This window comes from Sorex fumeus, unplaced genomic scaffold (assembly GCF_029834395.1).
Source record: "Sorex fumeus unplaced genomic scaffold, SorFum_2.1 ptg000130l, whole genome shotgun sequence".
NCBI lineage: Eukaryota > Metazoa > Chordata > Mammalia > Eulipotyphla > Soricidae > Sorex > Sorex fumeus.
In genome coordinates this window covers 8,458,676-8,481,754 of record NW_026606187.1, presented here as the reverse complement: position 1 = coordinate 8,481,754, position 23,079 = coordinate 8,458,676, and the positions used below count along the sequence as shown (strand labels likewise).

Here is a 23,079-nt window from a genome sequence, read left to right as displayed (position 1 = left end):
TGGTGGCACATCCCCTTCACAGTGCTGGGCTCTGAAGCCCCAGGCGGAGTGTCCAGTGAGCCAGCAGGATGCGGCACCAGCCCTCCGGACACAGGGACACTCGAGACTGCCGCTCAGGAGACGAGAGCCCAGCCTCTCAACAGCCCCCTCCATGGTGTAGCCCTAGACGGTGCAAGCAGACGCAGAGCTCTGATTTTCTCTGGGGGGTTCCTTAGTAAGGTAGGCAGGGAGTACAGGAGTTAAGGCAGTTGCCTTGCACGTGTCTGACCCCAGATCAATCCCTGCCAATGTTTGGTCTCCTGAGCATCACCTAAGTGACTCCTGAGCACCAAGGAATAGCCTCTGAGCACTGCAGGGTGTGGCTCATCCCTAACCCCAAGAAAAACAGTTTGGGTTTGTTGTTTTTTTTTTTTAATTTGGGGGACCACACCCGGGCGATACTCAGAGGTTACTCCTGGCTCTGCACTCTGGCATTACTCAGGGGACCATCTGGGATGCCGGGGATCGAACCGGAGTCAGGTCTGTGCCAGGCAGTGCCCTACCTGCTCTACTCTCACTCCTAAGAACAGTTTGAGACAGAGAGATTGTAAGAAGGGCAGGTGCTCACGTTGCATGATGCAGGAGGGATCCCTGGCTCCAGAGCACAGCTGGGAGAAACCCCTGAGCACAGAGCTAGGAGCAGCCTCTGAGCACTGCCGGGTCTGTCCCTAGACCCATCCTCTAACCCCTCAAAACAGTTTGAGGCTAAAGGGAATTTAGGGGTGAAGGAGTTTGCCTGGCACGTGACTGATCCTGGTTCAAGTCCCAGTACCCCAGGTGGTCCCCAGAATATCACTGGGAGCAACTCCCCCATGCAGAGCCAGGAGGAGCCCCCAAGCACTACTGGGTTGCGGGGGGGCCGCAAAACCACTCTCCGGCCCGCGGAGGTGGCCCTAGGATCCATAGGTGCAGGGAAGGACAGACGGAATGAACACAAGACACAAGAGACAGAATGCAGCTCAGAAACAGGGAGAAAAAGGGACAGGCTTTATTGAGGGCGATGGGGTATATATTAGTGAGGCAGCTACACAAAGGGTCGTGCCCAGATGTGGTTAGGAAAGTTACAGAGTCCATAAGTTTGACCTACCATACATTACAAAGCTTATACTAAGTTAATCATTGTCAGTTACAGCCATGACAATTGTTTTCTCAGGATAACCATACAAAGCACAGGCTTTACCTGCCGAGGGTCACGTAGGTCAGGATAGCCATACCTAGCACAGGCACGTAGGCCCTTGGTCAGTTAAAGGGCCAGCTTCCCACACTGGGTGTTGCCCCCAAATGAAAAACAGGAAAGTCAGTGGCCATGGGCTTGCACCCACAGCCTCTGATTACCCACTGTAGGGCGGGAAGGCCCTGGGGATCTTCTATTTTGGCCAGGCAGGCCGTCTGCACCGGTTCCTCAGTCAACTTTAATGATACAGCTTCCCCAGCCTGTCATTCAGATCCTAGCTGAGCCTGCCCAGACCCTGGGGAGGTCAGAGGGCCAGGGGCTAATTACCGAGCTGGTCTGCAGAGAGGAAGGACAGCCATGGGCAGGTAAAACCGAGCCAAGAGCAGACCCTGTGCCAGCCAGGAGTGGTGGTTCGCAAGAGAAGCTCTGGGTCAGCCTGTTTGAGGTGAGCCACTCAGTTCCCAGGGGTGGGGAGGGGCCCTTAGTTTTGCTTATCTGCAGAATGGGTCTAATACTTACCTCCTCAAGCAAGAGAAAAAATAGCTGTGCAGTCACACCAAATTCATGTCTGTCTGTCTGTCTGTCTCTCCTGTCCATCACCTGTACCTACCCCCAAGCCTCTTAATGGCTTTGACAGCTGGAAGTGAAATGAGTGTCTGTCTGTCTCTCTCATCTGTCTCAAGCCTCCTCATGGCCTCGATAGCTGGAAGGGAAGAAGGAGGGATAAGGTGGGCGGGCTCTGAGCTGTGCTGTCTCCCATTGTGGCTTCAGACCCTCAGGAAATGGGACACCCATAGATCCTGTGAGGCATGGGGGAGGCAGGATTTCATGGGCCCATTTTCACCTGCCGTTGAGGACACAAGTTCTTCCTGCTTTTCGTTCCCATAATCGCTGCACACCCCCACCCCCTGGGCCTGCGCAGGACTAGAGCACCAGGAGGTCATGAGCTTGATACCCTGTGTGGCCACACAGGCTGGGGCCTCACCCAGCCACTCTGCTGTCTCCACATAATGTGACTCTCCACCTGGGGAACTGCAGCCTTGAGGATGTACAAGTGCCACCATCCAGGTCAGCACAGAAACACAGCGAACAGCAGGGAGGAGGGAATACTCGTTCCCCGGGCGAGACAGGTGCATTCGAGAGGCTGGACCAAGAACTTTCCAGACCCTGCCCACGGGCCTTTCTGGTCACCCATAAGCTGGAGAATCAAGGGCTGGAAGGAGAGTTCAGTGGATAGGGCACCTGCCTTGCTCAGGGCTGACTCAGTTCAATCTCTGACACTCCAGAGGGTCCCCTGAGCCTCACCAGGAGTGATCCCTGAGCACAGAGCTAGCAAGAATCCCTGAGCACTGCTGGGTGTGCCCCCCACATCCCCCAAAAAGATTGAGAATTGAGAGAGGCTGGTTTCACACCAGAACAGATTTCTGCATCCTTGACCGCATCACTTAACTGTCACCTAATCGTCACCTTAAATACTTGACTCTCCACTCACATACTCTGATGCAGTCGAGTGGGTCTGGGGGATGGGGCTTCTCCATCTCCCCAACAAACCTCCCCAGAGATGCTGAGACAGAGGGCCTCCCCCAGTTTTTTTTTTAACTGAATCACAGTGAGATACAGTTACAAAGCTTTAATGTTTGGGTTCCAGTCATACAATGATCATACACCCATTCCTCCACCAGTGCACATTCTCCACCACCAATGTCCCCAGTATACACCCCCCCCATCCCAACCCTCCCCCTTCCTCCATGGCAGACAATTTCCCCCATACTCACTCTCTACTTTTGGGCATTATGGTTTGCAATACAGATACCGAGAGGCTATCACGTTGGGTCCTTTATCTACTTTCAGCACACATCTCCCATCCCAAATGATCCCTCCAACCATCAATGACTTAGTGATCCCTTCTCTATTCCAGCTGCCTTCTTCCCTTGCTCATGAGGCAGGCTTCCAGGAGCAATATTCCTGGCCCTTGTGTCTACTGTCCTTGGGAGTTAGTCTCATACTATGTTATTTTATATTCCACAAATGAGTGCAGTCCTTCTAAGTTTGTCAGAGGACCCAAAATTTTACCTTGACCTTGGCAAAGAGGATGTCATCTTTGTCAGGCTGCCCCACAAGTGCCCCCTGGCTGGACTGGGTGATCCCACCAAGGCAGGCATTTCCATGAAGATATAGACCGGCCAGGAGCGCGTGGCTCCAGCCTCAGCCCAGCCCCTGGCGAGCTGTCTGCAGGCGGCCCAGCAAAGGCCTGCCCGGAGGAAGGAGCCTGGTGGGCAGCTGGCCCTGGAGATGCCCTGAACACCCCCACCAGCACCCTCCAGCCCCCACGATGGTTCAGGAAGTCCCACTTCCTGTCTGAGGCTGAAGCTGCCCTGGCCAGCCCTCTCCACCCATGATTCAGAAAAGGCTGGCTAATTAGTCTGCAGGACGGAGAGAGCAAGGGCAGTTTAATGATGGGCTGTTTGCATGGAGCTGGGGGTCCTCTGTCATGTCCCCAGCTCTGCCATGGCCAGGAGCAACAGAGACAGGATTTAGCTCCTAAAATCAGAAAGTCATCAGGGAGGGGCTCGAGTGATAGCATAGCGGGTAGAGTGTTTGCCTTGCACGCCACCGACCTGGGTTGGATTCCCAGCATCCCATGTGGTTCCCTGAGCACCGCCAGGAGTAATTCCTTGGTGCAGAGCCAGGAGGAATCCCTGAGCATCGTGGGGTGTGACCCAAAAGCACTGTAGCACTGTAGCATTGTCCTCCCATTTTTCATCGATTTGCTCGAGCGGGCACCAGTAACGTTCCATTGTGAGACCTGTTGTTACTGTTTTTGGTATATCGAATACGCCATGGGACGCTTGCCAGGCTCTGCCGTGCAGGCGGGATACTCTTGATAGCTTGCTGGGCTCCGAGAGGGACGGAAGAATTGAACCCCGGTCGGCCGCGTGACAGGCAAACACCCTACCCGCTGTGCCATTGCTCCAGCCCGACCCAAAAGCAAAAAAAAAAAAGAAAGAAAGAAAAGAAAATCACAGGGGAGGCGGAGGTGGCACAGCTGGGACTTCCGGGATCAGCGCAGGAAACCCACCTTCCTGGGACTCGGAAGGGGTCCTGCACTGCCAGCTGCTGTTTCATCCCTTCTCCCCTGGGGTGCAGGCTCCTAGGACGCCGTGATGCGGGATCTTGTCCTTCCAGCCCTCATCCCCCGCACCCAGCCCATCGGACTCCGGCAGTTTGTCGAAGCCTGGTGCCCCGACCTGGCCCCGCCTGTTGGGTCGTGGTGCTCAGCGATCAGCTCTGGGCCTCACCCAGGCTCTCGTGTGCCCAGAGCAGTTGGTGACCCCTCTCTGCTTGCACATCCCTGCAGCTATGGGGCTTGCTGGGGCGGGAAACAGGGGGTCCTGCACCCTTCAGTCTCAGTGTTTGCCCTCACCTGGCTGTCGTGTTGTTAGAACTGCAGCGTCCGGATCGCGGACCACAGGGCCACCCGGCCCAGCACTGGGCAATGACCATGCACCACCTTATGCTCACTAGGCAGGTGCTTTGGCCGCTGAATCACCTTCCAGAAACTCCTGTTTGTTTTTCAGGAGTGTGTGTGTGGGGGGGGAGTCCTACTCCCAGCTGTGCTCAGAACCTCCTTCCCAGCAATGCCAAGGGACTCTGCAGTGCTGGGGATCTAGTCCCAGGCCCCTGGCCCTTTGAACATGCCTTTTTTCAAATGGTCCGACTCCTCCCCAACTAGACTTGACCGCTCGGAGCTCATGGTGAGTGGGTTGATTTGTTTGCAAATGCCTCTTCCACACCTGTCTCTCCACTCTCGTTGAGAAGAGCAGGTGCTCATTAATATCAAAGATGACACCTCACCTGCTGGCATCTGTTCACAGACCACTGGCACAACTGGGCACCAGGCTTACATTTTCTCAGCAGAGCAACCCGGTGAGAAGAGATGTGTGTTTTCCGGGCATCTTCTTCTATTGGTCCCACAAATTGACCCTAATTGGCGCTTGTCTTTCTGTCTTGAGGAGAAATGGGGGGAGGGGGGAGCTCCCACAGAAAGGACTGTGACCTTTCGCCTCCTCGATCAACAATTTTGCCTTTTCAGAGCTGGAAAATGAATTTGGCCACGGCCTCCCTATTCTGCAGCAAGATTCGCCACAGTCTGGGGTGAGGACGGAGAAGCCAACAGAGTGTAAAGCCCGGCAGCTGACGCTGTGGGCTATTGAGGTGGCAGAGAGAATTCAAAGGACCAGGACACAGGCTTCACCTGCAAGAGCCTCCAGTTTGATTCCCAGCACTGCATGACCCTGAGTACCACCAGGCGTGACTCCTGAGCACTGAACTGATAACCCCTGGACATTACTCGATGTGACTCAAAAAGTAAAAACCAAAACAACAACCAAAATCGGCATGTGGCTGGGCTGGAAAGATAGTACTGGGCTAAGGCGCTTTCCTACTACTACTAGCACACAGCTGACCCCACTTGGACCCCCAGCACCACAGAGAGCCCCCTAAGCACTGCTAGGAGTGACCCCTGAGCACAGAGGCAGGAGTAAGCCCTGAACACAGCCGGGTGTGGCCCAACCCCCCTGCAAAAGAAACAAAAAGGCTGTGGGTCACCACCCCACATGGGGTTTCTTGGAACTGAATGTAGAGGTCAGGAACATTTTGGGAACAGTGAAAAGATTCTGATGGTACACGGACCATGAATTAATTCAAAAATCCACCCACCGTGAATCTGACGTGTTTCTAGCAGAGCTTGTCCAGGTTGAATCTCACTAGTGAAAATAGAAACCGGAAGAAGGGCCGGAGTGATAGTACAGCAAGGAGAGCATTTGCCCTGCATGCAATGGACCCAGGTTCGATCCCCGGCATTCTATATAGTCCCCCCAGCACTTCCAGGAGTATTTCCTGAGTGCAGGAGCCAGGAGTAACCTCTGAGCATTATTGGGTGTGACCCCCTCCCCCGCAAAAAAAAAAAAAGGAAAGAAACCAGAAGAAGGCTGCTGGAGGTTGGCACGCTGTACTGAAGACCCTTATAGTCACAGTGGCCCCAAAGTGGACACAGTCCCTTAGCAGGAGAGTCTTACCCCAGAAGATGCTGGAGCCAGGAAGCGACAAACGGGTCTGCCCGTGGCAACATCAAATTTTCTGTGCTAAAAGGACAAGGCAGAGAAGAGAAGACGGCCCATCCCATGAGTCTGCTTATGAGATGCCCAGGAAGGGCCACTCCAAGACAGCATCAATAACACAGCTGACCCATCGAGCCCCGGCCAGTGCTGAGCGGAATATCTCAGACAACGGGAAAAGGTAAGGATAACATCACACAGGCAGGAGACAGCAAAAGCCCAGGGGAGTTCATCCGTGACACCAGACCTGTCCCCAGAGAGGGCAGCTGGAAAGAGACAGAGAGTTGGCATAGCCTGCGGTGGGGGGTGAGAAGGGGTGATGGTCAGTAAACCACTATCAGTACCTGGGTAGGAGTGCCAGAGAGGAGGGGGCAGAGTGCTCTAACACGAGGTTGTGGGGGGCTGGAGTGATAGCACAGCGGGGAGGGTGTGTTTGCCTTGCACAGGGCCAACCCCAGTTCGATTCCCAGCATCCCATATGGTCCCCCGAGCCAGATGACTCAGGAATAATTCACGGTGGCATTGCTAGAAACCCTTGACACTTCAAATGAATGAATTGTATGGCCTGTAAGTGAATTTGTTTGAGAAGTATGCTTCCTCTGTTTGAGAGGTTTATCTCTAGGAGAGATCACTCTTGACCCCCCAACCCCATAAAGGAAGGTCACGGGCCTTTATTAGACCTTCTTTTGCCTTGGGGAGAAGAGGGGTGCTAAGGGTTTGACCCTCTGGGCTTGGGGAACACAGGCAGAGGTGCTTCTGGGCTGCTCTGGCTCTGCACCAGGGAGTTGCCCCCTGTGGTGCTGAGGGGAGGGGGGAGTCACACCTTGCTGGGCTCAGCTAGGTGCAGAGCAAACACCTTGACCATTGACCCCAGCCCCAGAGCTCTGATCTTTGTTCTTGTTTTGTTTTTTGTTTTTGCATCACACCCAGAGATGCACAGGGGTTACTCCTGGCTCAGCACTCAGGAATTACTCCTCGGCCACGTGCAAGGCATACGCCCTACCCACTGTGCTATCACTCCGGGCCCCAGTTCTGATCTTTGGAAGTGGTTTCCGGTTACTTCTGCAGGCCCGAGGAGCTGTGTCCCTCCATGGGACCCAACCCCATTCACGCAGGGGGTAGGCACAGTGGGAGACACATCTCAGGAGTGATTAGGGCCACAGTGGGGGTGGGGGGGAAGAGTGACATCCTCTGATTAGTACATCTCTTGCAATCTCCATCTCAATGCAATCAAAGAAGCATCAAGGGGAGCTTTGACTTTGGCACTAAAGCACCAGGAGGCCAGGGGTGGGCATGGCATCAGGGCTGCTGCCATCATTTCTATCGGCGCTTTCCCTGTGCACGTGACCCAGACTGGGCAGTGCTCTGTGCTGCTCCACCCACGGGTGGAGCCACCAGGCCACAGTGGTCAGTTTTCCAGGAATATGTTTTGTTGGTTTGTTTGGGGGTCACGCCACCAATGCTAAGGGGTTACTCCTGGCTCTGCACTCAGGAATCACTCCTGGTAGACTTGGAGGACACTGTAGGATGCTGGGGATCGAACATTTCCCTTGCACGCGGCCAACATGGCCGACCCGAGTTCGATTCCTCCGCCCCTCTCGGAGAGCCCGGCAAGCTACCGAGAGTATTCGATATGCCGGACACAGTAACAACAAAGTCTCCAATGGAGACGTTACTGGGCCCGCTCGAGCAAATTGACGATCAACGGGAGGGCCTTTACTTTACCTTTACTTTTACCGGGAGGGTCTCCTTCCATCCTGACTTCATGTGCTCAGGAATCCCCCGACAATGATCCTCAGCTGAGCTGCATTCAAATTGCTCCAGAATGTGTGAAGGTGACAAAGACTTAAGCATTCCCCCCCCAGAAACTTTGGGGGTGGAACCCAGCACTCTGGGTCTCAGTGGACCCTCTGGGGACTCGGGTGCATATGCAAGTTTGACGACCACTAGTTCAGTCTGAATTTGGGACTGGGGCAATAGTACCACCTTGCATGCAGCCAACCCAGATTTGATCTCCAGGACCCCAAATAGTCCCTGAGTCTGCCAGGAGTAATCCCTGAGTGCAGAGTCAGGAGTAAACCAGTGTGCCCCCACACCCCTCCAAAAAAGGGAAAAAATAGAATCAATGGTCCTTCATTCTGGCTACATTAGGACCACCTGCAGAGCTTTTGCTGTGTTGAGATTTTTGTTTGTTTGTTTGTTTGTTTGTTTTTGGCCACACCCAGGGGTGCTCAGGGCTTACTCCTGGCTCAGGGATCACTCCTAGCAGGGATCAAGGGACCATAAAGGATGCCAGGGATAGAATCTGGGTCAGCTGCATGCAAAGCAAACACCCCACCTTACCTGCTGTCCTATGTCTCCAGCTCAACAATTTTGAGATTTCTAAGCCTCAGCACGAGCCAATCAAGTCCAAAGCCCAGAAAGGGGCCCAATTAAAATCAGCCCAATCCAGTCAAGATTGGCTGGACTTCCCCAAAGACACGCGCTCAATGGTAGAGGGCTGTTTGTGGCAAGGAAACCCTGGGGCTGTCTCCTATGCAGCTGTCACTGACTGATACAACAGCACGAACTTCCGTTGGTTCTGTTGGCTCTGCCAACCTCGGCCCTCCGTCTGGGTGATGCCCGCTCTCCCAGCTGCTCAAGTAGCTGGGCACCTACCGTGGGGCTGTTCCACTGACCCCGTCCTGACTCCAGCAAGGGGGTGGCAAGTCAGGAGCAGGTGGGGGCTCCACGCCAGTGCTGGTCGCTGAGTGCACACAAGTCAGATATTTCACTTTTCATTTTCTACCAGCCATAGTTCTTAAAAAGTAAAGGGATAGGAGCTAGAGCAATAGCACAACGGGTAGGGCGTTTGCCTTGCACACGGCCGACCCAGGTTCGGTTCCCGGCGTCCCATAGGGTCCCCCCAACACCGCCATGAGTAATCCCCGAGTGCAGAGCCAGGAGTAACCCCTGTGCATCGCCGGGTGTGACACAAAAAGAAAAAAAAGATGGAAATCACCGAGAGGCAAACGTAGCATTAGAAGGAGGTTTGGGGGCGCAGGGAGCTAGTATAGAGGTTAAGGCATTTGCCTGCACGTGGCCGCCCTGGGTTCAATCCCCGCACTGTGTATAGTCCCCTGAGCACTGCCAGGAGTGACCCTAAGTGCAGAGCCAGGAGTAACTCCTCAGCACTGGTGGGGGTGCTCCTCCCCCCAAATAAAAGAAAGACACCCCCCTGCAAAGGGGGCTTCCCTGGAAAGAGCTCTTTACCCAGTAAAAGGAAGGCGGCAGAGAGACAGCGCCACGCCGACTCCGAGGAGACTCGCTGAGTCCTTTACGGACCATCGACATGACCACAGCCATGAGTTTGCCGTGAAGATTTCCACTGCCCTAAGTTTTCCATGAGCATATTCCAAGGAACAGGAAGACTTTTCCAAGAACCAGGACGCCGCCCCTTTTGGCTTCTCAGGAGCCTCTCTCAGTGGCTGCCAGCTTGGATTCCCAAGTGTGGGCAGGCATGAACCCCGTCTCCTAAAGGCTCTGAACTGGGGTGAGCTGGCATCTTCATCCATGTCAGAACTCGCATTTGGGGCCAAAGACATAGCACAGTAGGAAAGGTGCTGGTCTTACATGCGACCGGTTCAGGTTTAATCCCTGGGGCTATACACCATCACCCAAGCTCTACCAGGAGTGACCCCTGAGTACAGCAAGGTCAGGAAGCCTCTAGCAGCCAGGTGTGGCCAAAAAACTTGAAAGGTGGGAGGTGGGTGGAAGGGAGGGAAAGGAGAAAGAGAAATAAAGGGGTTAGAGAGATAGTGCAGTGGGGAGGGCGTTGGCCTCGCATGCAGTCAACCCAAGTTCGATCCCCAGCATCCCATATGGTCCCCTGAGTACCACCAGGAGTGATCCCTGAGTGCAGAGCCAGGAGGAAGCCTTGAGCATCACTTGGTGTGGCCCAAAAGTCAGAAAGAAAGAAAGAAAGAAAGAAAGAAAGAAAGAAAGAAAGAAAGAAAGAAAGAAGGAAGGGAAGGAAGGAAGGAAGGAGAAGAAGAAGAAGAAGAAGAAGAAGAAGAAGAAGAAGAAGAAGAAGAAGAAGAAGAAGAAGAAGAAGAAGAAGAAGAAGAGGAGGAGGAGGAGGAGGAGGAGGAGGAGGAGGAGGAGGAGGAGGAGGAGGAGGAGGAGGAGGAGGAGAGGGAGGGAGGGAGGGAGGGAGGGAGGGAGGCACAAGAAAGAAAAAAACAACTTAGTTTTGCCAGGAGTGATCCCTGAGCATAGAATTCGCATCTCCAAACCACCCAGGGGGGGTCTTATGACTCTGAAACAGTGGGCACTGTCAGGATGGTATTTACCAGCTGTGTCTGTCTCACACCCACCTAAGTCACAGACCTTACTCACTGTTTCCTAACCCTGAACGCCAACCCCAGAGCTTGGCAGCCGAAGGTGCGGGGAATGGCAGGTATATTAGGAGCTTCTTATTCTGTCCATTGGTGTGTTCCTCAGCTGGTTCACTTCCTGGGTTTCTGGGTGGTTTTTGTCTCTTGGTTACTTGTCTTCCCCTGCCACCGCCCTTTTGAATCTTGCCCGGGGAAAAGGACAAGGATCCAGTGTACACAGACAATTTACAAACATCTGCCCTTGTCTACAACAAAAGCCTGTTTCAATTTCAAAGTGCCAGGCGGCAATGCCCTGGGGTCCCCAGAGCCTGAGAGAAATGTACCAGTGGAGAGCCAACCCCTCAAGGCTGTTGCCAGCCACCAGGCCAGTTTTGCTGATTTCTGCTTTTCAGGAAGGGTTTCTTTCTGAAATGGAACCCTCTAGTCTGTCTCAGGAGGTGTCTGTCTTTGGGGGAAGCAGCCCCAGAATTTTTTGTTTTGGTTTGATTTTTAAGCACACCCAGCTATGCTCAGGGCTTACTCCTGGCTCTGTGCTCATCTTACTCCTGGAGGTGCTCTGAAGGTCATATGGGATGCCGGGGATTGACCCCGGATAAGCCCCGTGCAAGGCAAGCACCCTCCCTGCTATACTATCTCTCCAACCCCAATAGCCCCAGAATTTTGGGGGTCCCAATGCTCAGACTTACTCCTGGTTCTGTGCTCTGGGTTTACTCCTGGTGGCACTTGAGGGGCCATATGTGGTGCCAGGGATCAAACCTGACTTAGTCACGAACAAAGCAAGTGCTGTACCTGGCCCACCCCAGAATTTTTATGCAAGGAGCTTGGACTTCAGGCTCTGGTTGGAAGGATATGAGGAAGACCATGCGAGATGAAGAAAATGCCAGTTCCCTCATTCTGAAAGATGGTCGGTCGGCTAAGGGCTCCCCCACTGGGGGGATACTCAGCTCTCAGGAGAGGGAAACACAGACCCTTTAGAGTGTGATAATTTGGGGTTCAGGATTGGTCCCCATCAAGGAAGATAAAAGATGCTACAAGAGGAGAGCTTGCTGAAGTGACGGGCGCCAGTAAAGTGACAGAAATCCGACGCTCTGCATTCAGGAACTATGCTTTGCTGGCCAGAGTGATGGCACGGTGGGTCAGGCCTTGGGTAGGGATTCGCCTTGCATGCAGCCGACGCAGGTTCCATCCGCAGCATCCCACCTGGTCCCCTGAACGTGGCAGGAGCCAGCAGAAATCCCAAGCACCGCCAGATGTGACCCCTCCCGCTCCCCAAAAGGGGGAAGCATTAAAAAAAAGGAAGCACACTTTGCAAAGCTATGGAAACCTTGAAATCATCTTGGTTGAGAGAGTCCGACAAATTTACAGACTTGCAAAGTAGCAACAACAAGAGGAACAAGAGACCTTGCTTTCTTCAACAGGAATAGAATGGGATTATCAACTGCCCCACTGGGGAGGCACCACTCCACAGAGCCTCTGCCAACAGCACCCCCTAGAGTTGTGCTGTGCTCCGCTGCACTAAGCTAAATCTCAAACTTGGCTCTGCTTCACCTGCCTTTTGGAGTGGGCAGTTCTAGAATGATTCCCCATCCGGGGGAGCTCTGATGCCACTTTGACGGGCCCTGTGTAGTCCCTGGGGAAGAATCAAGAGACAGGAAAACAAAGATGTCTTGGGCTCTCCCAGGAGGCCTGATTGTCACTCTGCCAAAGGACTGACTAAAGATGGTTCTGGAAGCCCCCACGGTATACAGCTTTTGGGGTGGTAAAACACGCTTTTCCACAAACCAGAACTCTCTGAAACGTAATTACCCTGAAACAGAGAGTGTCCTTCCAGTTGCCTTCAAAGGCTTCTCTCTCCCTCTCTCTCCAGAGTCACCCCAGGAGCAAATACGGCGCTGACCCTCCCCGAGGGGTGCGGCACCCACTCTGAATTCACATGCCCTGTCCCCTCCCTCTTGATCTCGTCCCTGGAGAGATGGGCCTTCTCATTGCATTTTCCCAGCCTGCGGTTAGCTCTGCGGGCAACCTGCTGTCCTGTGTGTGTCTGATGGGAATGATTTCTTCTAAGAATCTAATTAGGACCTTTTCAAGGGTTCAGCCTGGGAATGAGGGAATTAAGTATGACTCAGAGTGCACGCTGCCCAGAGCCAGGCGGAAAGTGAGATGATGGCTCATCTGCTTTGTTCCTCTCTGAACCCTGGCCGCACGTCCTGAAAAGGCACCAGTTGAAATTTTGTTTGCGTGTGGGGATTTTTTAATCAACTTTTCTTTTTTGGTTTTTGGGTGCAAGGCTGCAAAGAGATGCACAGGCTCATACGCTCAAGCTGCCCCTGGCGGTGCTGAGGGGACCATGCTGGAAATCAAACCGAGTGGGCCACATGCAAGGCAAACACCCTCCCCACTGTGCTATTGCTCCAGCCCCGTTAATTAACTTTTTTTCTTTTTTTGGGAGGGCCACCTCCAGCGGTGCTCAGAGCTGACTCCTGGTTCCGTGCTCAAGGTTCACTCCTGGCCATGCTCAGGGGACCCTGTGTGGGGTCCACTGATCTGAACCGAGATCAGACAACCCCTGTACTCTCTCTAGCTCATAATTTAAAAAATAATTATGTTGTGCCAACCTGTGGAAGGAGGGAGGTGTGTGTATAGGGCAGTAAAAGTAAACTTACGGCATGTAGAGCCATGATCCAACAAGCCCTCTTCCGGTCCCCCCATTCGAGGGGCGCGTTCCCAAAAGATGACATCCCCCAGCATCCTTGAAGCCCTGGCAGGTACTGTAACTACTTCTCTCTGGAGGACTTCAGCAGAAGCGTCTGTGTCTTTAAGAGGTAGAGTGCAATCATGTTTGTGTGACAGTGATAGCTGGGAATGATCGCTCTGGACAGGAACTGAGTCTGCAAAGTAGGAAAAGGGATATACCTTTCAGTGTCTGTACTGCAAACCATAATGCACAGAAGGGGAGAGAGAGAGAGAGAGAGAGAGAGAGAGAGAGAGAGAGAGACAGACAGACAGACAGACAGACAGACAGACACAGACACAGACAGAAAGAGAGACAGAGACACAGAGACAGAGAAGAAAAAGACCTGTCATAGGCAAGGATGGGAGGGAAACTGGGTACATTGGTGGTGGGAAATGTGCACCGGTGAAGGGATGGGTGTTGGAACATTATATGACTGAAACTGAATTATGAACAACTTTGTAACTGTGTTTCTCACTGCGATTCAATTACAGAAATAAATAAATAAAAATTAAAAAGAATACATAAATTAACTAATTTTCCTTAGAAGACAGTGAGAGAGAAAGAGAGCAGGCGCTCGCCTTGCACACGGCCAGCCTGGGCACGGTCCCTGGCACCCTGAGCCCCTCAAGGAGTGATCTCTGAGCCAGACCTGGGAGTTGGCCCTGACACTACCAGGTGTGGCCCTCCCAGAATCAAAACATGCACAAAGGAAGTAAAATGCAGGGGCTGGGAGGACGGCTCGGCCCCAAGGCCACTTTGAATGTGGGAGACCGAGGCTCCACCCCCAGTGCCACATGGTCCCCTGAGCACCACCCAGAGAGACCCCCAAGGCCAGAGCTGGGAGCAGCCCATAGCACAGACATCAAAATAGTACAGCGGAGAGGGCATTGGCCTTGCACGCGGCAGACCCGGGTTCAATCCCCAGCATCCCATATGGTCCCTGAGCACCGCCAGGGGTAATTCCTGAGTGCAGAGCCAGGAGGAACCCCTGAGCATTGCCAGGTGTGACCCAAAAAGCAAAGCAAAACAAAACAAAATAAAAAAGCCCAAAACAACCACCTAAATGGAGGCAAGACGCCATCTTTCCTGGTTTTGTACCAGGCCACGGGGGCTGGGGTGCCAGCGCTGAGGTGTGTGAACGTCTGTCTGAGGAAATGTCTATTAGAGTGTGGGGCCCTGAGTCCCCACCTATCCACTTCACCCCCCTTACACACACACACTTCCTAGTACAGAGCCAGCAAGAGAAAGAAAACAAGCTTCATTTCATTTTTAATTAATTTGGGAGTGTTGGCCTCACACTGTGCTCAGGATTTATTCCCAGTTTGATGCTCAAGGGTAGTGCTCAGGGGGCCATGGGTGGTGCCAGGAATTTAAGCCACCTGCAAAGCAGGGCCCCTGGGCTCTCTCTCCAGCCCCATAAACTTTGTTTTCTTTTGCTTTTGCTTTTTTTTGGGTCACACCCAGGATTGCTTAGGGGTTGCTCCTGGCTCTGCACTCAGGAATCATTTCTGGCCGTGCTCGGGGGACCATATGGGATGCTGGGAATCGAACCCGGGTCGGCAGCGCCCAAGGCCCTACCTGCTGTACTATCGCTACAGCCCCAAACTTTGTTCTCTTAAACGACCAATGTGTGTGTGTGTGTGTGTGTGTGTGTGTGTGTGTGTGTGTGTGTGTTGGGGGTGTCACTGATGGCACAGCCTGGCCTCTTTACCTGATTGATTTAAAACAGAGCAGGCACAGGGTTGTGTGTGGGGGGGAGCATCTGTTATACAAGCGATAAGAGTGAGCCGTATATCCGTATACCCAAAACACAGACTCCATAAAACTGAGAACAGGAGGTCGAAGCTGGTGACCACTGGAACTTTGTAATGCAGGGGTGGATGGGGGGGGTGGGGCGGGAGGAAATCTGGGAACACCAGTGGAGGGGAGTTGGCACTGGTGGAAGGGTTGGTGAATTCTGGTAGGACTAACCCAGTCATTTTGTCAAGCATGGCTCTTTAGTTAAAAAAAAAAGTTTTAATTAAAAATGAATAAATAGGGAGCTGAAGTGATAGCACAGAGGGTAAGGCGTTTGCCTTGCACACGGATGACCGGGTTTGATTCCCATCATCCCATAGACCCCCACTCCCCTGGCCAGCACTGCCAGGAGTGATTCCTGAGTGCATGAGCCAGGCCTAACCCCTGTGCATTACCAGGGATGACCCTCCCCACAAAAGGGAAAATAAATAAATAAAATTAAGGTTGAAATCCCCCAGAATTAATAAGTAAAAATTGAACTTTCAAACCAGTGAATCAGGGAGACAGAACCTGGAGGGGGACACGCCTCTGGCTCAGTGATTGGGTAAACGTTTGCAGAGCACAGACCCGATGCCACTGGCAGCTCTGGGGGCAGGGGATGTTGAATAGGAGGTCGAGGGAGGCGTCTGCCCTCCCCAGCGCCTGATCTGTCCGGAATAGCCCCACAGGGCAACTGCTCAGGAAATAAATAGTCCTGCTCAGGGGTTGGAGGGGCGCCCCCACCGGCACCCGGGGTCCGAGCAAATGGGAGCTTGCCAGGAAGCGTTTGGCTTCCTGGGTTCTCTCAGGAGCCTGTGAAACGTCACATGGTCACAGCAAAGGTCTTGGAAAGTCACCCGGGGTGTGGGGAAAGACAGACTCCCTCTCAGCAGCTTTCAAAAAGTTGAGGTCACACTGTGCCTGCCATGGGGGGGGAGGGGGAGGTGTGGGGGGAGGGACACTGGGAACATGGGAACATTGGCGGTGGAGAACGGGCACGGGTGGAGGGATGATGGGCACTCAGTCATTGTATGACTGGAACGAAATCATGCAAGTTTGTAAGTCTGTAACTGTATCTCATGGGGATTCATTAAAATAGAAAAAATTTTTTTAAAAAGTCGGAATCAGATCTGAGCAGTAGTACAGTGGGTAGGGCAGTTGCCTGGCATCTAGCCAACGTGGATTCCATATCCAGCACCCCACAGGATTCCCCAGCACCGTCATGAGTGATCCCTGAGCAGAGAGCCAGGAGGAAGCCCTGAGCACCACCAGGTGTGGCCCCATAGCAAAATAACAAAAAAAAATTGAGAGATGGGGGGCAAGGGAGGTAGGTTTGGGCTACACCTGGCTCCGTACTCAGAAATCACTCCTGGAGGGCTTGGGGAACCACAGGGGGATGCCAGGATGGCAACTGAGACTGCTCTGTGCAAGGTGAGCACTCTACCTGCTGTACCATCTCTTCAACCCCCAAAACAGCAAAAAAAGTAAAAGATAAAAATTAAGCATTATGGCTTCTTGCTCGTGAAGTGGAGTCGTGGCCGCAAGTGCAGCTCCTGGAATTTGAAGCTGATGCTGGACATGGGGCTGGAGGATGAGCGCGAGATGTTGATGGGGTCCGGAGACCCACAGGAGAAGGAAGAGGAGGAGGAATTAGTGGATTCCCTAACAAAAGTGAGAGGTCAGTGTGAGCAGCTGGAGAAATGTGCAAAGGCTCAGGAGCGATTAGAGGTGTGTGACCAGCGTGTGTCGTCCAGGTCAAAAACAGAGGAGGGGTGCACTGAGGAGCTCTTTGACTTCTTGCATGCACGGGACCACTGTGTAACCCACAAACTCTTCAACAGCCTGAAATAATGTGCAGACTCACTTAACCAGTCTTCACCACCTGTGTATCAGGCTATTTCCTTATAGTTTTGAACATACTATTTGTTTCTTACTTGAAAAAGTTTGTGTGGACCTCATGGATTTGGGGATAAAGTGGCTGCTGTGTAACTAGCAATGATATCAACACAATAAATTGCAGTGTTGTGCAAAAAAAATTAAGCATTATGATTTACAATACCAGTAAAGCACTTGTAAAGGGGCTGGAGAGATAGCACAGCGGCTAGGGCGTTTGCCTTGCACGCGGCCGACCCAGGTTCGATTTCCAGCATCCCATATTGTTCCCCCGAGCACTGCCAGGAGTAACTCCTGAGTGCAGAGCCAGGAGTAACTTCTGTGCATCGCTGGGTGTGACCCAAAAAGCAAAAAAAAAAAAAAAGCACTTGTAAAATTGAACCAGTAAGAAACCATCCAAAAATGGGGAATAGAGATGAACAGAAACTTCCTCAAAGAAGACATACAGATGGCCAAGAAATATATGAAAAAAAATGCTCTGCATCATTGATCATAAGGGAAATGCAAATCAAAACAATAAGATATCATGTCACATCAGTGAGAATGGCACACACCACAAGCACAAAAACGATCTGTGTAGGCACGGAGGTGGGGGGAGGGAATTCTCATCTACTCATGGGGGTGGATTGACGGGTCCATCCATTTTTGGAAAATAATATGAAAAATATGGCCCCTCCGGAAAAAAAAAACACAAGAAAAAGCTTCATATTCCCCAGCACTTCCGCTTCTCGATGTTTGTCTCAAAGGCCCCCACGCCCTATTTCTCAGAGCTCTTGGATGCAGCCTGGGGTGATGCACGGGGTCCTAGAACAGGGAAAAGAGAGCAGGGGAAACGGGCGAAGAAACAGTGAAGGGCGTAAGGTCATTTAAGGGAAGTGTCGGGCTATTTCCACACTCCCGAGTGACACGTGGTCCAGTGAAATTTGAATTTCATGAAAATAATGAATTTTAAAGTATAGAATTTCCCTGACGTATTTTTTGGATAATGTTCCAAGTATTGACTGGGGTGTCTTTGAACTAAAGAAACGGTCATTGTTCATCTGGAATTCAAATCTGCTTGGATGTTCTATTTTGGTTTTTGTTGCTGCTTTGTTTTTGTTATTTCTGGTTGGGGGTCACACCCAACAGTGCTCAAAGGGTTCTCCAAGCTCAGTGCTCAGGGACCATGTATGACAGGGATTGAAACCAGGAGGCTTCCATATATAAAACATGCACTCTAGTCTTTGGGGCTGTCTCCCCAGCTCTGAATTCCAGTCATGTTACCAGACTGCTAAATCTGGCAACACTAACCCTATATACCATTAATAAAAAGCATAACTAAACCTCATTTATTATTTAACATGATGTTGTATAGACTGTGAGCAACTTTAACGTATTTCCGTCTGCTTGCTTGTTTTGCTTTTTGGGTCACACCCGGCAATGCTCGGGGGTTACTCCTGGCTCTGCATTTAGGAATTACGCTTGACAGTGCTTGAGGGACCATATAGGATGTCAGGGATAGAACCCAACTCGGTCACATAAAAAGCAATTACCCTATCAGCTACCCTATGCTCCAATCCCAACATCTTATTATTAATATGTAACAACGTTATTGCACATTTGTTTTCTCTGGTATTATGATGAAGTATTTATATGAATGATTAAAGGAGGAAGAGAAAGACAGGAAGAAGAAAAGGAGAGAGGAAAGAGGAAGGCAAGTTCTTATTATTAAAATTTCTGAGCCAGAGAGGTATTAGAGTAGGAGGTTGCTTGCCTTACATGGATCTGACCCAGGTTTGATCCCCCGCACCCCATATGGTCCCCCAAGCCCCTTCAGGAATGGTCCCTGAGAGCAGAGCAAAGGAGTAAGTTCTGAGTACCACAAGGAACCACCCGAAGCCAAATCAAAAATCAAGTTCCAAATATACTCCCCCAATTTAAGATTATCTAGTGATTACATTGATTTTATATTCATATCATTCTCTGCATGCTTTATCACGAATCCCTCCATCCACTCAGCATCTGTTAATCTGGAGTTTTGGTGCGTTTCCAAGGAAGTCACAGACACCAACTCTGTTCCTCCTGAATATTTCAAGATTCCCTGGAGACCAATATCGGCCAAGAGGTAAAATCACACACAGTCCGTTTGCACAAATCCAAAGTATACTTTTTCACCGGCATGGCACAGACGGTGGAAACCCACCCCCCTGGCGACACAGCCCTCTCTCCCGAAGCCCACTGGCTGTCAGCTTCCTTTCACTCACTCCCACCGCGGAAGAATTTTCTCCATAGGTGGAATGAAAAGCAAACTGTGCTGTTCAGAAGTAACAGTTTCCGGCTGGAAAGAGGGAGGGTCCAGGGTTAGGGCACTTGCCTTGCACAACACAGTTCCGATCCCCAGCATCATCTTGGGTCCCCCAAGCAGAATCAGCAGGGACTTAAACACAGTCGGGAGTAGACCCTGGTGTGACTCACTGTAATTCACTGTAACACTGTAACATTGTCATCCAGTTGTTCATTGATTTGCTCCTGCGGGCGCCAGTAACATCTCCATTGTGAGACTTGCTACTGTTTTTGGCACATGGAATACACCACGGGGAGCTTGCCAGGCTCTGCTGTGCAGGCGGGATTCTCTCGGTAGCTTGCCAGGCTCTCCGAGAGGGTCGGAAGAATCGAACCCGGGTTGTCCGCATGCAAGGCCAGCGCCCTACCCGCTGTGCTATCGCTCCAGTCCCCCTCCCCCCCCCCCCCCGTAATTCAATAAAATTAAGGAACAGATTTTGAGCTGCAGCTGGGCTCAGTGGGCAGAGGGAGTGTGATCCCACTTGCCCTTAGTCAAAACCTGTGATGGGACAGCCCTGGTCGCCTGTGTCTGTCATGCAGCACAGGGACAATATGCAAGAAGGTATTCCCTGGCTTTCCCGCCTTCCCCTTGCAAGGTCAGGGAAGGGCCCTCTGGGCTGGGGAGGCAAAGACCAGCCGGAGGTGGGATCTCTCTGGAGCTCATCAGTTCCCTCTGGCAGTCCTGACAAACCATCAGAGATGCAGGTTAAAGCACAGATTTACGGGGGACATTTGGTGGTGGGAAATGTATGCTGGTGAAGGGACGGGCACTGGAACGTCGTATGACTGAAACCCGATCATGAACAACTTTATAACTGTGCCTCTAACGGTGATTCAATTTTTTAAATAAATAAATAAAAATAAAAATTTTAAGTTAAAATTCAAAAAACAAACCCACAGCAATACCTGCCTACTGGTTATGGAAGCTGGAAGTTCAGAGGAAGGAGTGGGCAGTTTTGGCTTCTCCTGAGGCCTCGGTTCTTGGCCTGCAGATGGCGCCTTCTTGCTCTGTCCAGCCAGCGTCCCACCCTCGGTGCATCATCTGGTGCTTTACCTCCCCTGGTCCTCATCCTTCAAGGGTGCCAGGCAGGCTGAATGCGTAAGGCACTCACCTCGCATGTGGCTGACCTGGGATTCATTCCCAACCGCCCACAGGGTCCCCCAAGCCCCGCCAGGAATGACCCCTAAATGCAGAGCTAGGAGTCAGTCCTGAGTGCCACTGGAAATGGGCCCCCAAGTTCAGTGACGACAAGTTCCAGGCCTCAAGGGATAGGGAATGGGCAGGTCCCTCTCACCCTCCCCGCTCCATGGGACCTGGAGGTCATGCCCACAAGCTGCCTCTGGCCGCTACTTAAGCTCCTGAAGGGCCATGATCCGACCAAGCGGCTTGCTGCAGAGATTTCTCCCGACCCTGATTATCTGGACTTTTGGAGTTTCAGGAGATGCAGCCACTCTTGCGGCATCTTATGCTACTCATAACAAGCAATACAAAAGAGAGTGTGGGGGAGATTGTCTGCCATAGAGGCAGGGGGAGGGGGGAGGGGGGATACTGGGGACCTTGGTGGTGGGAGATGGCACTGGTGGAGGGTTGGGTGATCGATCATTGTATGACTGAAACTCAAACAGGAAAGCTTTGTAACTGGATCTCACAGTGACTAAAAAACAGTAATAAAATAAAATTAACATTCTGCATAAAAAAATAAAGTAATGTGGAGTTCATGCCCAATTCAATCAGCTTAATCAATGGCTGAATAAATAGCAGGACTCCTGCATTTAAAAAGAAAGAAAGAGGGGCTGGAGCGATAGCACAGCAGGTAGGGCTTTTGCCTTGCACGCAGCCAACCCGGGGTTCGATTCCTGGTATCCCATATGGTCCCCTGAGTAAAGCCAGGAGTAATTCCTGAGTGCATGAGCCAGGAGAAACCCCTGTGCATCTCCGGGTGTGACCCAAAAGGTGAGAGAAAGAAAGGAAGGAAGGAAGGAAGGAAATGGGCCCCGAAACCAAACAAACACAGATATTAATAAAAGAGATTTTTTTCTTTTGGGGTCACTCCAACGCTCAGGAGTTACTTCTGGCTCTGCACTCAGGAATTACTCCTGGTGGTGCTCGGGGGACCATAAGGGATGCCGGGGATCAAACCTGGGTTGGCCGCATGCGAGGCAAACGCCCTCCCAGATGTACTATTGCTCCAGCCCCAATACAAGAGATTTTAAGAGAAGACCTCCCCTCTACCCACCCCAAATGCCGGCTGTTTCTCCCATCCGAGGTCTAACCAGGCCCCACCCTGCTTAGCTCCTGAGATCAGCCAAGACCAGCGCGTTCAGGGTGCACGACCGAGGCTGGCTTTGCTCCTGGCTCCAGCTCAGGACTAGGGCGTGATGGCCTACAGCTGGCTTGGGCAGAGGAAAGCTCTGAATTGGGAGCAAGAGAGCTGTGTTCTGCCTGGGCTCAGCTGGGCCACCTGCAGGGAGACACTTGTCCCCTGGAAGTGTCCCAGAAACTCCTGAGACACAGGGAAAACATCTCCCTCCACAGAGCTGCCGAGGGAGGGAGGTGAAGGGGGCGGCTGAGGTAGGCGGTTCTCAGCCTGTGTAAACAGGGGTTCTCTCTGTAAATAACAGCGGAAGAAAATGCCATCATACTCTGAGAGGCCAGAGGGACCACCACAGAGAGCCCAGACTGGGCCTGCTGGTCACTCAGGGAAAAAGGGGGGAAAAGCTCAAAGCTCATTGTTTAAACTCTAGCCTCCATTCCAAAGGGGCTTCTCCCCGCACCCTGGGGAGGAGAAAGATCCCCCCAACGGAAGGCAGCTGGATCCCTCCCAGTGGATCATTCCCACCTTCACAGGATTCTCTGTGGCATCCGTGTCCATACAGGCAGCCTGAGGTGCCGAACACAACTTGGCGTGTCTGGAGACCACTCTGAGACCACCACGACTGTCTACACCACAAACATTAGCATCGGAAACTCCCCGCCCGTTTGCTCCTTTTCCTTTTGTGGAAAGACACTAACTGGACGAAGGGGCCGGAACGATAGTACAGCAGGTAGGGCGTTTGCCTTGCACACGGCCAGCTGACCAGGGTTCAATCCCCGGCATCCTTTATGGTCCCCCAAGCACAGCCAGGAGTAATTCCTGAGTGCAGAGCCAGGAGTAACCCCTGTGCATCACTGAATGTGGTCCAAAACAAAAACCAAAATAAATCAACAACAACAAAAAACTATAGGCGGGCTGAAAACAATTCTGTTCTAGGTACCTCTGAACACATTTTCTTTATCAGCAACGAGAGTCTTAATAACACCATAGAGAATAGGGAGCTCCTGTCCCTCTAGGTTCTACTCTGGCTGGCCTGGCCACCAGGGAACATCAGGCAGATTAGCAAGGAACATGCTAATGAAGTGAGACAAGGACCCACTTCCTGTGGGACTCAGAACAGGGAAGGGAGGGAGGGGCGAGATGCCAAGCTGGGGACGGACGGCCTTGGGGCCTGGCTTCCAGCTCCAGGAGAGGGAGACGCTCACCCACGACCCTCTGGAGTTAGACATTTGTCTTGCCCTGTCGATTAGCTCCTCTAATAAAATTTTTTTTCTAACTCTGGCTAATACCCTCAGTTTTCACTTTTAGAAACGGACTGTGTTATTGATAGAGG

The 23,079-nt window shown here is 52.1% G+C and overlaps 2 protein-coding genes across 2 annotated transcripts in view; one reads left to right on the top strand and one right to left on the bottom strand.

Annotated features, from left to right (window-relative positions):
* Positions 1-2,751, bottom strand: part of SYT17 (synaptotagmin 17) — a 57,457-nt gene extending 54,706 nt beyond the window's left edge. The window contains exon 1 of the mRNA XM_056138815.1: positions 2,710-2,751. Within this exon, the coding sequence (XP_055994790.1) occupies positions 2,710-2,751 (42 nt within the window). The remainder of the gene's footprint in view (positions 1-2,709) is intronic.
* Positions 2,752-16,761: 14,010 nt separating this feature from the next.
* On the top strand, positions 16,762-17,067 carry LOC130046004 (cytochrome b-c1 complex subunit 6, mitochondrial-like). The gene has a single exon (XM_056138923.1). It carries the CDS (start codon positions 16,786-16,788, stop codon positions 17,065-17,067), a length of 282 nt encoding a protein of 93 aa, XP_055994898.1. The 5' UTR covers positions 16,762-16,785.
* The last annotated feature ends 6,012 nt before the right edge of the window (positions 17,068-23,079 follow it).